This window comes from Lissotriton vulgaris, chromosome 3_1 (genome assembly GCF_964263255.1).
Source record: "Lissotriton vulgaris chromosome 3_1, aLisVul1.2, whole genome shotgun sequence".
NCBI lineage: Eukaryota > Metazoa > Chordata > Amphibia > Caudata > Salamandridae > Lissotriton > Lissotriton vulgaris.
Genome location: NC_141689.1, coordinates 635,755,846 through 635,771,049, shown reverse-complemented (window position 1 = coordinate 635,771,049; position 15,204 = coordinate 635,755,846). Strand labels below are relative to the sequence as shown.

The window sequence follows — 15,204 nt, the reverse complement described above, 5'->3', positions numbered from 1 at the left end:
CCCAGAAGACTGGATGGTAGCGTTGGACTTGCAGGATGCATATTTTCACATCCCCCTCCTGCCAGCCCACCAGCCCACCAGCGTTACCTGCGGTTCACGGTAGGCCGTGAGCACTTCCAGTTTACCATGCTCCCCTTCGGCCTTACCAGCGCCCCTTGGGTGTACACGAAAGTGATGATGGTGGTCGCAGCCCATCTGCGCAGATTAGGGGTGTCAGTCTTCCCCTATCTTGACGACTGGTTGTTGAAGGCTGGCTTGCCCCAGAGAGACGTCAGCCACCTCCAGACTACAGCAGACCACCTGCACCTGCTGGGGTTCTCCATCAAAGTACTGAAGTCACACCTGTGTCCCTCTCAGAAGCTCCTCTTCATCGGAGCAGTTCTTGACTCTGCACAGTTTCAGGTTTATCCTCCCGAGCCAGGGGTTCGGGATATTCTAGCTCTGATTCCGATCTTTCAGCCTTTGTCCCGAGTCTCGGTTAGGTTGACGCTGCGGCTTCCGGGGCTGATGGCCTCCTACATCCTTCTGGTGCATCACGCCAGGTGGCGGATGCAGGCTCTGCAGTGGGACCTAAAGTTTCAGTGGACCCAGCATCACGGCAACCTGTCCGACCACGTCCTGATCTCGGAGGGCACTACAAGACAAATGTAGTGGTGGCTCACGGACCGCGATTGGGTCAGCGGCAGATCCCTCTCCCTACCCGAACCGGAGCACGTAGTCGTGACGGATGCATCTCTACTGGGCTGGATTGGCCACATGGGAGAGGCGGAGATCAGAGGCCTCTGGTCTCCGGCGAAGTCCCTGCTCCATATCAACCTTCTGGAGCTGCGGGCGATCCGACTTGCACTGAAGGCATTCTTTCCCTCTGTCCGGGGAAGTGTAGTGCAGGTGTTCACTGACAACACCACCACCATGTGGTACTGCAACAAACAGGGCGGGTGGGGTCGTGGACCCTTTGTCAGGAGGCTCTTTGCCTCTGGCAATGGCTGGAACACCAGGGCGTGACCCTGGTGATTCAACACCTGGGAGGTTCTCTGAACGCCAGGGCGGACGAACTCAGCCGGCGGTGCATGATGGATCAAGAATGGCGTCAGAGCTCGGACTTGGCGCCAGGCCTCTTTCAGCGATGGGAAGAGCCTTGGTTAGATCTATTCGCCACCAAAGAGAAAGCGCAATGTCATCAGTTCTGCGCATTGGAATTTCCAAGGCGGCACTCGCTCGGAGACGCTTTTCGTCGCAAGTGGAGCTTCAGTCTATTGTACGCCTTTCCGCCTATACCACTTCTGCCCAGAGTGCTGAAGAAGATCAGGTGCGACTGGGCCCAAGTCATCCTTGTGGCTCCGGACTGGGCACGAAGATACTGGTATCCTAAGCTACTCAGCATGTCAGTCAATCCCCCGATTCGTCTGCCTCTTCAGGAGGACCTTCTGTCGCAGCAGAAGGGAACGGTCCTCCACCCGAACCTGTCCAGCCTCCACCTCCATGAGTGGAGATTGAGCGGCGACAGTTGGGGCCATTTGACTTGCCTCCTGAAGTCTGTGATGTCATTCTGGCAGCAGGCGTCCCTCCACAAAGACGGTAAACGCCTGCAGGTGGAACAAATTTGTGGCATGGTGTACAGTAAAGGCTGTGGATCCCCTCTCTGTCCCCCTTTCAGATGTTCTCCTCTTTCTTCTTTCTCTTGCCCATCAGGGCTCTGCTTTGGGCACTGTCAAAGGCTATCTCTGTGCCATTTCAGCCTTCTTAAGGCTTCCTGATCAGCCTTCTCTTTTCAAGTCCCCTGTTGTAAATAGATTCTTAAAAGGCATCACTCACATGTTTCCTCCTGTCCCTTTCGTGATGCCTCAGTGGGACTTGAATCTTGTTCTGACTTATCTGATGTGCGCTCCCTTTGAGCCACTTCACAATTGTCCTCTCCGTCTTCTTACTCTTAAGACTGCATTTCTGGTTGCCATCACCTCTGCCAGAAGTGTGAGTGAGCTCCCGGCTTTATCTTCTAAGCCTCCTTTCCTTTCTGTCCATCCGGACAAAGTTGTCTTGAGAAACACGTCCCTCTTTCCTGCCTAAAGTGTTCTCAGCCTTCCACATCGGGCAGTCCATCACCTTGCCCACCTTCTTTACCCCTCCGCATCCATCGAAAGAGGAAGAGAGGCTCCACCTTCTGGACCGCACGCGCCAGTTCCAGGTGGCTGACTGGCTCTTTATTGGTTACGTGGGCGCTAAGAAAGGACGGGCGGTGCACACATTGACCATTTCTCGATGGGTCGTTTTGTGCATCAAGGCTGGTTATTCACTGGCTAAAAAGGAGCCTCCTGTGCGGCTGCGTGCCCATTCCACTCGGGCTACGGCGGCTACTACTGTCCTGGGTCGGGGAGCGCCCCTGCAGGACATCTGTCAGGCAGCTACGCGGGCCTCGCTGCACAAGTTCACTAGACACTACTGCCTGGACAACCAAATCCGGAGAGATGGCTTTTTCGGCCGTTCTGTTCTCCAGGACTTTCTGGTGTGATCATTGGTTCGATGACCCACCTCCGGGGTTAGTATTGCTGGGGTATCTATTCTAAGGTAAGGAATCTAACACTAACCTGTTTCTTTCAGAGGCACAAGTTACTGACCTTCAGTAACGATATATCTGTAAGAAACAGTAGTTAGTGTTCGATTCCTTACCGCCCCACCCATCCTCCCCGTTCTGCGAACCGATATCTAGGGTTAAGGTATTCCCTTGAGGGCCCTAGTTTCATGGCACCAGTGTTGGTTTTTATCATGGCTCTGCGTTTCTGGCGCAAAAAATCTGTGTATAAGAACTGATGTCAGCGCGCGAGGGCGGCGTCTAAGTACTCCAACGACATCATCCCGACGCCAAACGACGGACGCGGAACCGCAGACGACGCCTACCGACGCGCAGGGGTACTGCTACGCAAAAATTTCTGGATCCAGTCTGACGCCTGGGGATATTCTAATCTCCCATCCCTAGAAAAATGTGTTCTCTGCCAACCCACCTATCACATGGACAACAACGATCTCCTGGACCCTCACAAATTGGGCTTTCGAAAAGGATGCAGCACTGAGACTGCCATCTTGAATGTCATAGACGACATCCAAAAATCACTGGACATGGACCGATGTTGTGTACTTATACTCCTAGACCTTTCAGGGGCCTTTGATACAGTTGACCACAATCTACTCGTCAACATACTCCGAGAAAGGGTTGGAGCAGAAGGGGTGGTCTTACTATGGTTCACCTCCTTCCTGCAAAACCGCTCTTAAAGAATAAAAATCCGAAACTTCACGTCCGACATAAACCCTATAACCAGAGGCGTTCCCCAAGGTTCAGTTCTCTCACCCGCACTGTTCAACATTTACATGGAGCCACTCACCATCATCCTCAAAAAAGCCAACATTCCCTTCCATCTCTACGCCGACGACACCCAGATCTACCTCGAAACCTCCTCCATAGTGGACATCCAAAGACTCAATGTTACCCTAATAGAAGACCAAAAATGGCTGTCCCATAACCATCTGAAACTCAACCAAGATAAAACGTAAATCCTCCTCATAGCCAACAAAGAGCAAAACCCCCGAATCATGGAATGGTTAAAGTCTATTGACGCTCTCAACTGCATTCTGATCCCGGCAGACTCCGTGAAGTCACTGGGAATAACTTTAGACCCTAACCGTGACATGGTCAAACACATCAAGAACACCGCAATATGTGCCTTCTTCAACTTAAAACTACTAAACAAAATCAAACCCTTCATCCCTCCAAAAGACCTCAAGCAAGTCACGCACTCCCATGTTCTATCCAGATTAGACTATGGGAACGCCACCCTCACAGGCACGGCTAAGCTACATGTTCTAATGAAAGATCTTCGGTACCCAGGTCATGTATAGATATATATTGTTGATTTATTGATAAGTTAACAGCATCAGAAAGTTACAGGAAGATGTTAAGTCCATGTGATGCCCCACCAGGAGCAGCCTCTCTCCTGCTCAGCCTTCACACTCCAACTGACATTCCCAACTTCAGCAGGCACCCATGCATTCCACAACATCATCAATCATCCAACATTCCAGACATCTCCAAGCACACCAACACTCATTCTGGCTGAGCAGTAAGGAAGAGATACATAGGCAAGGGGAAAGGCAACAGTAGATCTTAACACTCCACCTTGCTCCTCTTAGAGCTACACTAAATGCAGCAGCCAGAATTGTGACGGGAGTGAAGAAATATGAACACATCTCCCCCGCTCTCAAAGAGCTCAACTGGCTCCCAATTGAATTGCGTGCTAACCTCAGAACTGCCTGTCTCACCCGCAAAGCTCTGCACACCCGCAAACCCACCTATCTAGCCGCCAAACTCAACAAAGCAGAACAGACAAAAAATCTTAGGAACACCAACACTATGCTGTTCATCCCCCCGAAAACCCGTAAACAAAAGACCTTATCTCGGTCTTTCTCTGGAAATGCACCCAGAATTTGGAATGCCATCCCCATTCATGTCAGGACGAACCCCTCCTTCAAAGAATTCAAAAGCCAGCTCAAAGTAATCTTCCTCAATCGAGCTCTCACGAAATGACAATGGTCATACAACGGCTGATCCACCACCAACTGAGGATCTAGTCACTACGATAAGACCAACTTCTTACAGCATCCTACTCTTGCCCGCTCTATTACTACTCTCTATTACTATTACTACTCTGCATTCGTTTGCCAAGGGACTTAAACTGATCTACGACCCATCTTTGAACAATGTGTTTACTGTCCCACTCTTTGATTGCTCAACTGTTATTCGACAAATGCTGTAAAGTGCTCCAATACCTTCGGGTCTGGCCAGCACTATATAAAACTCCAAAATAAAACAAATAAAAAATAAATACCCTTGGAGGATGCAGTGAGCTTAGACTTGCATCTCTCACTGAGTTATCCATGATTTAGGTGATTGGTGTTTAACAGTAATGCCTTACAAAGTATGTAAATAAAGAAATGTATTTATTTATTTATAACGTTTTATATAGAGCAAACAAGATCCCAAAGGATATTGGAGTGCTTTACAAAATGATGGAAGGAAGGTAATAAATGCAATATCGACATCAAGTAAGATTAACAAACCAGAATAATCACATGATTACAAGACAAAGGGGTCAGAGGCGAGTAATACAATCAACATGTACATAGCGGGCTAGGAGGGTGGCACACAAAAAGGCAAAGGAGAACAGCATTAACTGAGGGTCTAATGGTTGTAGGATCAATGACTTGGAGCAAATGACTACTTGTTTATTCCAGATATTTTCCAACCCTCTATGACAAACTGCAATACGTATGTGAGCAAGTTATAAAAGAAGGTTTAAGGTAAAATATGCCATCATGAAGAGGCTTTAATCTGTGCTTGGGATCCTCCTAGCCAAAAACAAAATATTCAGATTCAGCTGCCAGCTCCAAGGGTGAAGCTTCTCCAGGCTTTTTCAATAAGGCCAGATATAGTTGTCTTGCATTTGTGAATGTATCGGAAACCAGATTATTCACCTCTGACCTTGATCTGTTTAAAAAAAAAAGATAAATAACGCTAGATTTCAGGTCCTCCGCATACAGTAGCGTGTATCTAGCCAGTTGGCAATCCATGTAAGAATGAAGCAATGTCAAGGAATAAAATTTTATAGAAAACAATGTTGTTGTGTAATTTAATTGTAATTATAATTGTTTTCTAGATTCCCGATGGTGCTAATGACCCGATGCTGTTAGCCATCAAGGGCTGGGCATATTTGAATAATGTTTTGTATGATAAAACATCAAAGGTTAGTTCCTCTTTTTCTTACGTCTCCAATACTTGAAGTTTGCCTGTTTCTGAATGCCATTATTTTTCTGTGCTATTCAAAATGAAGGATTGTCTTTTAATAGATTGCCGAAGGACTTGTGCATTCGCATCCTCAGTTATCAGAGGGCTATGCTCTTGCAGGGCGTCTACATTATGCACAAAAAAACTATGCGAAGGCAGAATTAAGGTAAGATATACACATATTCACATACATATACAATAAAAAGTCCTCGTTTTAATAGAAAGCATGACATCTAAAACCCTTGAATTCCTCTCAGTTTGCAGCAAGCGATCGAAAAGAAGCCTGCCTGTGCAGAATATTATTGTCTCCTGGGGTTAACCTACTGGTCTATGGGTGTGGAGATGCAGAAGGATCGAACAAAAGCCTTAAATCAATTTTTGAAGGTACTGTAGTAAAAACCTCATTTTAATGAATGCTGTGACTTTGATATTTTTTTTAATTCCTATTCAGAAATTATTGTCTTTTCTTATTCATTGTAAAGAGTCTACTTTAATAACACTATACATGGTTCGATATGCATAGCTTTATATCTACAATTATGTGCCATGATTCGACTCTCCAAGCGTTGTTTTTAAAACTCGTATAAAGCGCACTCTACCGCCACATGTGCTCTCTGATTTAATTGCCTTTTGTGGTTGCTGTGGTGATTTTGAGAGCCGCAGCATCTTTTATCTTCTGAAAGCCTTTTAAGAGGCCCTTTAATATAATGCACACTGTGTTCTGGGGTTCAGGAGGGAAGATGTCTTTGCATGCTGCCTCGGGAAACAGAATTGTTGCTGTGCTAAATCTGTTCTTACATGACCTCCATCAAGCTGTGATTGCGTATAATCGAAACCTGTTACTGCACCCGGATGTATATGGGCTTCATGCAGTCCCATGTTAGTTACCATTTGATCATTAGCTCGGACTTGCTAAGCATCTCTATTTCGCCTATCAAGTTCCCTTGATATAATTGACTGTAGTTATAGCTGCCAAACCTTCTAAAAAGAGGGAATATATTAACATAACTCATCCTTTACATAGGCCCAAGGCAGACAAAAGTTGGACACATTTTGTTTTTGCAATGGTGCTGTTGCGTCTGCAACATTGACACCATGTCTTTAATGCATCCCTTTTTTTGCTCCCCTCATTCCTTCACACCCGAGGAAGGAGGAGGAGGTCTGAAATTGTAGATGGAAGGAGCAGCTGACAAAAAGGAGGATTTCTTTGTTTTATTTCGATCGGTCTTGACAGAATGTTCAATAAACCCTCCCCTTTGATCATTTAAATGGCTGATGATCTTTAGTCCATTAATAGCTTCATTTCTTACAGTTGATGTCTTGATTCCCCCTAATAAACTGTGAAATGTATATAACAACTTAGGTCAAACATTTGAGACCTCTTGTATATACTTAGTATATACTTATATGTGTATGTACTTTGTGGGCTCTGGAGATCAGCTCTAGGAATTGTCTGCTTCCGCTTAGGGACTTTTTTTTCTGTTCAACTGCCTCTATTTAAACTGTCTTAATAGAAAACCGCCAGCAGAAGCCAGTAAAATACCAGAATTGCTTTCTGCTGAGCGACTTTCTTTTTTTAAAACATTTTTCTGGCAACTGCCTCTATTTAACAGTCTTGATAGAAAACTACCAGCAGGGGTCAGTAAAATACCAGAATTCCTTTAGAATTCTCTGGATTCCAGTCCATAGAAATTGTCCACTACGAGCACCCGTAGACAATAATATTTTCTTCAAATCTTGTATTTTCAGTGATATGACCACCGAAGGCACTTATTTTATCATTAAAACAGAGCTTTGGCCTATACCATTTCCCGTTGAAAGGCAATATTTCTCTACATGTATTCCCATACCTGGCGTGTCACACAGTTTGGTGCTTACTTTCCCTCCATGTTAAAGAACCGTAGATGTTTCAGTGCCCAGGCTAATGTGCTGCATAGCTAAATACATATAACGTCCCAAAGGCGAGGCGATTGCATTGCAAATGCTTGTTATGGCTAGCCAGCTACATGTTTTCCCATAAAAAAGTAGATAGATACGTATATGTAGAGGGGCTTTCGGTCAGCTATCTTTATCCATTGGTCTGGTCAAGAGACCTTCACAATTGTTTCAACCCACCACAGCTGACAGTGTTTTAGCTATTTACCGTGTTCACTGCAAGTTATGGCCTTTTGCTCTTGCAGATGTGTGCATCCACCTACAAAGCAGGGCTGGTAGGCCACTTTCTGTTCACATTTCTTCCTTTGTTTGACTTTTTTATTTATTTTTGCAATGGGTTGTTATTCTGAAGCGCCATGTTATTTTTTCTCAAACATATGTACGCTATTTCTACATTGTTACTTTTTATTACTGTTACACTTTTAAGGCCCACTGCATAGGCTTGAAGCAAAAAGAAACAAGCACTGGCAAAGCTAATAGGTTTTGCCTCTGCAATCTCTATTGGTTTTGTAATTTTTTTAGATGTTGCACAGCAGCAGCAGCTGATGTGCAGCATGTCTTAAAGTTAAAACAAAAAGCCCTGTGAAGTGATCTATGCTGGCTGCGTCACAGCACTTTTTTTCTCTACTTTAGCACATGCTGCTTTGTAACATTCTTGAAAAACATTGACAAAACCAATAGATTTTGCAGAGGTGATACCTATTGGCTTTGCCAATGCTTGTCTAATTAAGTAAAGACTTAGAAACTAAAATTACAACTGAATCAACCTTCCTCCACAGACGGGGGCTCGGGCTGGTCAGGAAGAAGGGAGTTCTTTGTTTTGGTAGCATTTGTATAAGTAATACAGATATTAAGGCACAGGTTAAACGAGGATGCAAGCAGATCGTGCAGTCAGTTAAAAATAATTTTGGCACTTTCAAACAAAAATATCGTTTCTGCAATATCTTCTTCCGAATCCGAAGTATACTGTAATCTATTGGTAAAGCATTTACATAGCACATTCTGGGAGACTGAAGTGCTTCCTGACAAGTTTCATGTATTCGCATGACCTGCAGCCGATCATCCATGCAAGCCTGCCCTGTACTTTAGACCAGGTATCTCCACCCAGACAGTGCGGTGCTTGACCCCATCCCACCACTCTGCAACTCCAGCTATCAGCGTCAATTCTTTAATATCACAGAATGCCTCAGAACCAGGGATTACCTAACTCAAGGTGTGCATATCGAAAGTGCTGTGTGTTGGTAAAGAGAGCTGGGGAAGACATCCTGAAAATGCACTCGTATGGAGTGCTCATTCCGAAATGAAATAAAAACGTACCTTTAAAGTGAGTTGCCAGTGCAAGGACACTTGCCAGTGAATGGAATCTGTACTTGGTCCAAGCTCCACACCGTGGCATGGATAGCAGAGCAGAGCAGGAGTTGAAAGCAGACAACATGCTAGCCAATAAGAAGCATGTAAAAAAAAAACGGCGTTGAAATCAACGAATGGTAAGTTCATTCAAGTATTGGGCGTGTTCTAACGCCCTTTTAAGATTTTTTTTTATTTCAAGACATTTTGTAAGCACAGCACAAGCATAACAAAAAAAATGTATTCTTGCCAAGGCCCCACCTATTGGTTTTGCCAATGCTTGTTATAGGTTAACAAGAGAAGATGTTCAAACCCATCCTTTCTGACACTGGCTCAAATTATGGGCAGCTGAGCTGGGACAGAGATTCCTTTGCAGTGTTCGGCTCAGTAGATTGAGAGCCTGCTGATGAGATGTCAGAGCCAGTTGACATCATCTCTGATTCCTAGCAAGGCCAACACAGCCTATTTTTCTTCGAATGTCAATAACAAGTTGCTTTGAGTTAGAAAGTAACATCTGTCATTTATGCACCTAGAAACATTTGTTTGTGGTCTGTTGTATCAGAATTGACATTACACTGTCATAATTCACAAAATATATTATTTTTACAGGCTGCAAAGCTGGACCCATATCTTGGAAAGGTGTTTTTATATTTAGGTCATTACTACAAGGATGTGGCCAAAGACGCGGTCCGAGCACGTGGCTGCTATAGGAAAGCTTTTGAGCTTGATGCCACTGATGCAGATGCAGGAGCAGCAGCTGTGGACTTAAGTGTGGAGCTTGGTGATATGGTATTTCATCAATTCTATTTTTTATTCAGTCAGATGTGATATTCATACATCATCTAAAAATGTGTAAATATTTTTGTGATGTCAGTGCTACTTGATTAACTGTGCTTCTAGAAGAGACTTGGGTTGTTTTTTAACAATATTCCCTTGTCTAAAAACTTTCCTTAATCTGTGTTAATAATTTGTGAAATATTGTAATACATCCAGGTGCATTCAATGAGAACCATAAGTGCATTCCGAAGTTGAAAATATGGTTGTTCAAGTGAAAATTATCAATGAATAGGCATGATTTTGTTAAACTTATCTGCAGCAGTTTTTGGGAAAATTGAACCGAGTTACAGCTCCAATGAACCATGCATGGTCTGTCTGTTCCTGTGAAGATTATCAAGTACAAATGTATGATATGAGATAATAGAAAAACTAGAAGCGAGCACGAGATTCTGATGCGTGTCTTACTGTGGTAATTGATCTAGCTGGAAAAAATAGTTGCTGGCAACTAGCATCTTAGCTGTTCACCTGACCAGCTCTAAACATCCTTCATGGTCTCAAGTAGCTCAAGTTACACAAGATTGATTTCTTGGCCTACTCAACCTCTCACCAACATACTGCTAACTGTATTCAAAGGGAGCTGTGGCTCAGAGACAGTTGGACAATTATGTGAATATAAAACCCTTGAGCAGCTAGGACAGACATAGTAGTGGTCATATATTTAGGTATTTTTGACATGTGAGTGAATCTGCCCAGCCCCATAAGTCTGTCACAGATATCACTCTATCAGAAAATGTGCCTGTTTTCTTATGGACTGGTCCACATATGTCCTGCACCTCTGAAATGCAAACAAAATGATTGTAGCAGGTACACTGTGTCGTAGTGGATGCCCCTTTTCAATTCCACACAAGCATCATAAAACCTCACTTGGGAATCATTGTGTAGGCTCTGGGCACCAGCCACAGTGGATTAAAAAAACGATGTTCTTGTACTTATGACAACTCTGGCCTTAAAAGTTCACTATCCACCATATTCTGTGATTTACAACCCATATATAAATTACATTACACATGTGGAACTCTTCTAACTGCAGTGGTGCATGTCTTAAGAGTTCATTATTATCTCTTCTCATGATGCAAATATAAAATCTATGACAAATGTACTCTTTGTTTTATTGTTGGGGATAGAATTGTAGGCATTTGTCTGAATGGCATTTACAGACTTTGGCAACATGTGCTATAACCATTTCTAAAATATTTCTTAGATGATAACTAATGTGTAAAGTCCTTTTCATGTATCGTATCCGTTTGGTATTGTTTCTCTGCAGTGTGATTATTTCTGTTTTAGGAAGCTGCCTTGGCCGTTTTAACAACTGTGACTAATAGAGCCAGCGCTGGATCGGCAAAATGGGCCTGGCTTCGACGTGGACTGTACTACTTAAGGGCTGGTCAGCATTCACAAGCAGTGGCAGAGTAAGTCTAATCTCTGGTTGTTATGTTTTTGTGGGGTCAAGTATATTGCTATGTAGACGATATGTTGCACTAAAGAAACTTAATAGATTCAACTTTATATTTTCATAAATGTGGTGCACTATAGACTTGTGGGAAGTTGTTTTATTAGTCTGGCTTCTCTAATTTACATCTCTACTCTCTTAATACTTTTTTTTATCACATAATGAGATTGTATCCTATGGCATAGTGTACTTTTTTGAAAGAAGGTGTAACATGGCCATTTGTTTTTCAAACACACATTGTGTACCTGCACTTCAATTGACCACCTACAAATTTCGCTTATTTCTTATTTATACAAGGACCATTTGCATGGTCTGCTTTCGGGAAACCAATTTCTCTTCAATTGCTTTTTAGGTTGATAGACCATTTTTGCAGTTCCTCATTCATTTCACACATGTAGCTGAACATCTGTACAGAGTACCTGTCCTTGACATCTGCCAGGCTATGATGTGGGTGTCTGTACACAGGTTCACAAAGCACTCCTGCCTTGATAACCAGGTCTGAATTAAACTGCATTTGTCGATTTGTTCTCAAAATATTGTTTTGTCTAAGTCACTCTATAGACCAACCTCTGGGAGTGGGGTATGTACTGCTTTGGTATTTATTCTAAAGGTAAGGAATCTGTGGTTAGCAGTATTTGTCAGAAGTTACTTACCTTCGCTAAGGCACTTTCTGTTGGATAATCTAAACTGCAGATTCCTCACCACCCTCTCGCCTCCCTGTTCTGTATAATGGACTATTTTCCATCTAAAGAGGCCCCACATTCGAGATTTACACAATTGAGGAAATAATTGGATCTTTGAGCTCTGCGTCCGAGGGTGCAGACTCTGTCAAGAAAGAATATGACGTCCATGCGCTTCGGTGGCACTTGTATCTAGCTCCAGCCATCGCTTCAGGGGCGGGAGTGGGATTAACGAGAGCCACACAGCACATACTAGCATGCAGGGGCTGTGCTGAAAAATCTTCTGTATCCAGTGTGGCACCTGTGAATATTCTAAAGGCAAGGAATCTGAAGTTCAATGGAGTATCCACCAGAAAGAGTGTTTCCGAAGCTAATTAGCTTGTTCTTTGCAGTCAAATTTGACTTACCAGGCCTATATTTGTCTTTTGAAGGTATTATTAGAACTACCATTGCTTTATACTCAGTGGGCTGGCTTTTCTTTAATTAGTCCCATCTAACGCATTGTCTATTGAATTTTAGGTAAGAATGGTACAAATATTCATAAAAGAATTATTAGTGATACAATAGTGAGTCTAGCATTGTACTGGAGTGACATAATCCTAAACTCTTCATCTTGCTCCCACAAAGCCAATTCTAAAGCCTCTAAAGAGAACTTTTGATGAATTATCTGTGCATTTATTAGCAGGGAACAGATAAGTTTGAGGCATGTGAGCTGTAGATCACCTGCTTTGCATACTCCTGCCATCTAGTGTTGGGTCCGGATATCTGAAAGTTGTTTTTCTTCGAAGATGTCTTTTCCAGTCGCGAAGTAGGTGACTCCTCCTTTTGGTGATAGTGCCAATGGGTATCGACTCCATTGTTAGATTGTTTTTTTCGGACACTGTGTCTCCGGTTCTCCTCGGTGCGCAATAAACTCACCCTTGACGGTATTGTTTGTGATCGCATAACTCCATTCTCCTCGTATCGTATTTACTGAAAAAGCCCTCTTTCGAGCGGGAAGCTCATGGAAGGCCGCCTTGCAGCAGATGGAACAGACTCCATTTAAATTCTGCTGTCGGTGCCTAGCCAAGTTTCCGCGCACTGACTCCCACAAAGTGTGCAACATGTGCTTGTCTCCAGAGAACAGGACTGTGACGCGTGTAAGGCTTTCCGCTCCAAGAAAATGCTTTGCGACCGTCTGGCTCGACATTGCGACATGCAGAGCCAACACACTGGTTCCATTCCGGACCTCTTTGGAGAAGATTCTGAACAAGAAACCGCAGACGCCATGGGAGCTGAGGAAGAACACAACCCTATCTCCATCTCGGACTACGGCTCCGAGTAGGATGAAGACATCCCACAAGGGCAGCATGCCGCGAGTACAGATCCCCCCTTGCCCCAAAGTCCACTTCAGACGAAGAAGGCGGATCCGGTCCAACCCCCGCCTCCGGGCCATGGTTGGCACTGAGACCATGTTTCCGATGCCCCGCCTTCTGGCTTGGCACCGAAACATACCCAAAGCCTTCCTGCTCCGAATATAGCTGTTCTAAGCCGGGCACCGAGCCGAAACCTTAGGGATCGAAGTAAAAATCAGGCTCTACACCACCCCACCCCCTTCGACACCGAAAATGCCTTCGGATCTGAAATCCTTGGCATCCAAAATCCCAGCACCGAAACAAACAGATGTGCCAATTCCACCAAGAGAGCATCATCTGCATGTTCCACCCTACAAACCGGATCCGAAACAGCGGGAGCTATATATTCATCCAACATCTATCCTAGTGTAGACAAGAAGTATACGCCGGCACCATCAGAGCCGGCATACATTAGGGGGCAATTACCATTGGATCCCTTGGTAGTTTCCAACGCACGCAAAAGGGCCAAATCCCAAACCAGGTGAGATGCTCCACCCCAGACAAAGAATTTAAGTTGTTAGACACTTCGGGTAAAAGAGTAGCCTCCCAGTCTGCAAAAGTTTGGCGTATCTCCAATACCCAAGCACTTTTAGCTAGGTGCAACAGGGTGCATTGGAATGAAATGGAGCAGTGCTCCAATTTTTACCTGATGAGCACAAGTCCAAGGCGCAAGACCTAGTGCGGGAGGGACAGCTCACATCCAGTAATTCAATCAGGTGTACCCTAGATGCTGCAGACACTGCGGCCAGAGCTATCAACACCAGTGTTCTTTTAACCCCTTGCATGCTGATGACGAACCCCAGCCGTCATGCACTACGGTGCTCGTGTGCTGATGACGGCTGGGGTTCGTCATGGCCCGCCCCTGTTCATTTGTTTACCGCACAGGGGCGGAAACGGGCCAGCAGTGAAGGGGTTAAGAAGGCATGCCTGGTTTCGCATTTCAGGTTTTGTTTGTTTGTTTGTTCTGAAAGTTTTATATAGCGCGAACAAGATCTTTGCAGATATCAGAGCGCTTTACAAGGGCACGGGGGTGATGGAGTAATAGAATGTAATAGTTGAGGTAGTTAGGTACACGGTGCATAGTTACATAGGTAGGTCAAAAAAACAGGAGGTAGATCATAGGTGAGGTAGTGTCAGTACAAGGTGCATAGTCAAACAGTTGCGCCAATAATATAAAAGTACAAAAATAAGCATATACTTGTTTAAGCGTGCTACAAGTGTTTTTGGAGATAACATAAAGGTGGGCATAGTTGAGGTAGGTGCGTGCAGGATGTATAGTCACACAGGTGCATCAGTAGTACAAAAGTAGGGATGGTTGAGGTGGTGTAGGTACAGTGTGCAAAGTTAGACAGGTGCGTCAACAATACATCAAAATACAAAGAGGGAACATATACAATCAAATAAGTCATAATACAAGTAGTACAAGTAGACCAAGGGGTCAGGCAGGTATTACGTAGCAGATTCATGAGAACTACAGAATAATAGATCATGTGTATTTAGCCATGAGGATCGCTTTTACTTCTTTCTTAAACAGTTTGTTGGAGGAGATGAGCCTGGTTTCAGGAGGGAGTGAGTTCCAGATCCTGGGAGCCAGTCCTGAAAAGGAGCGTTTATAGGTTTTTTCCTTCCTGAATCTTCGAGGCTTCAGCAGACGATTGTTTGTGCTTCTAGAAGTTCTAGAGCCACCCGAGATTGTCAGCTTTTGAGTGAGGTAGGCGGGTGAGTTCA

The 15,204-nt window shown here is 44.3% G+C and overlaps 1 protein-coding gene across 1 annotated transcript in view; it reads left to right on the top strand.

The window, feature by feature from the left end:
* Nucleotides 1–15,204, top strand: part of SKIC3 (SKI3 subunit of superkiller complex) — a 1,256,060-nt gene that overhangs the window by 302,215 nt on the left and 938,641 nt on the right. Inside the window, exons 12-16 of the mRNA XM_086960925.1 lie at nucleotides 5,706–5,792; nucleotides 5,896–5,999; nucleotides 6,091–6,217; nucleotides 9,725–9,904; nucleotides 11,237–11,361. Coding sequence (XP_086817051.1) covers nucleotides 5,706–5,792; nucleotides 5,896–5,999; nucleotides 6,091–6,217; nucleotides 9,725–9,904; nucleotides 11,237–11,361 — 623 coding nt within the window. The remainder of the gene's footprint in view (nucleotides 1–5,705; nucleotides 5,793–5,895; nucleotides 6,000–6,090; nucleotides 6,218–9,724; nucleotides 9,905–11,236; nucleotides 11,362–15,204) is intronic.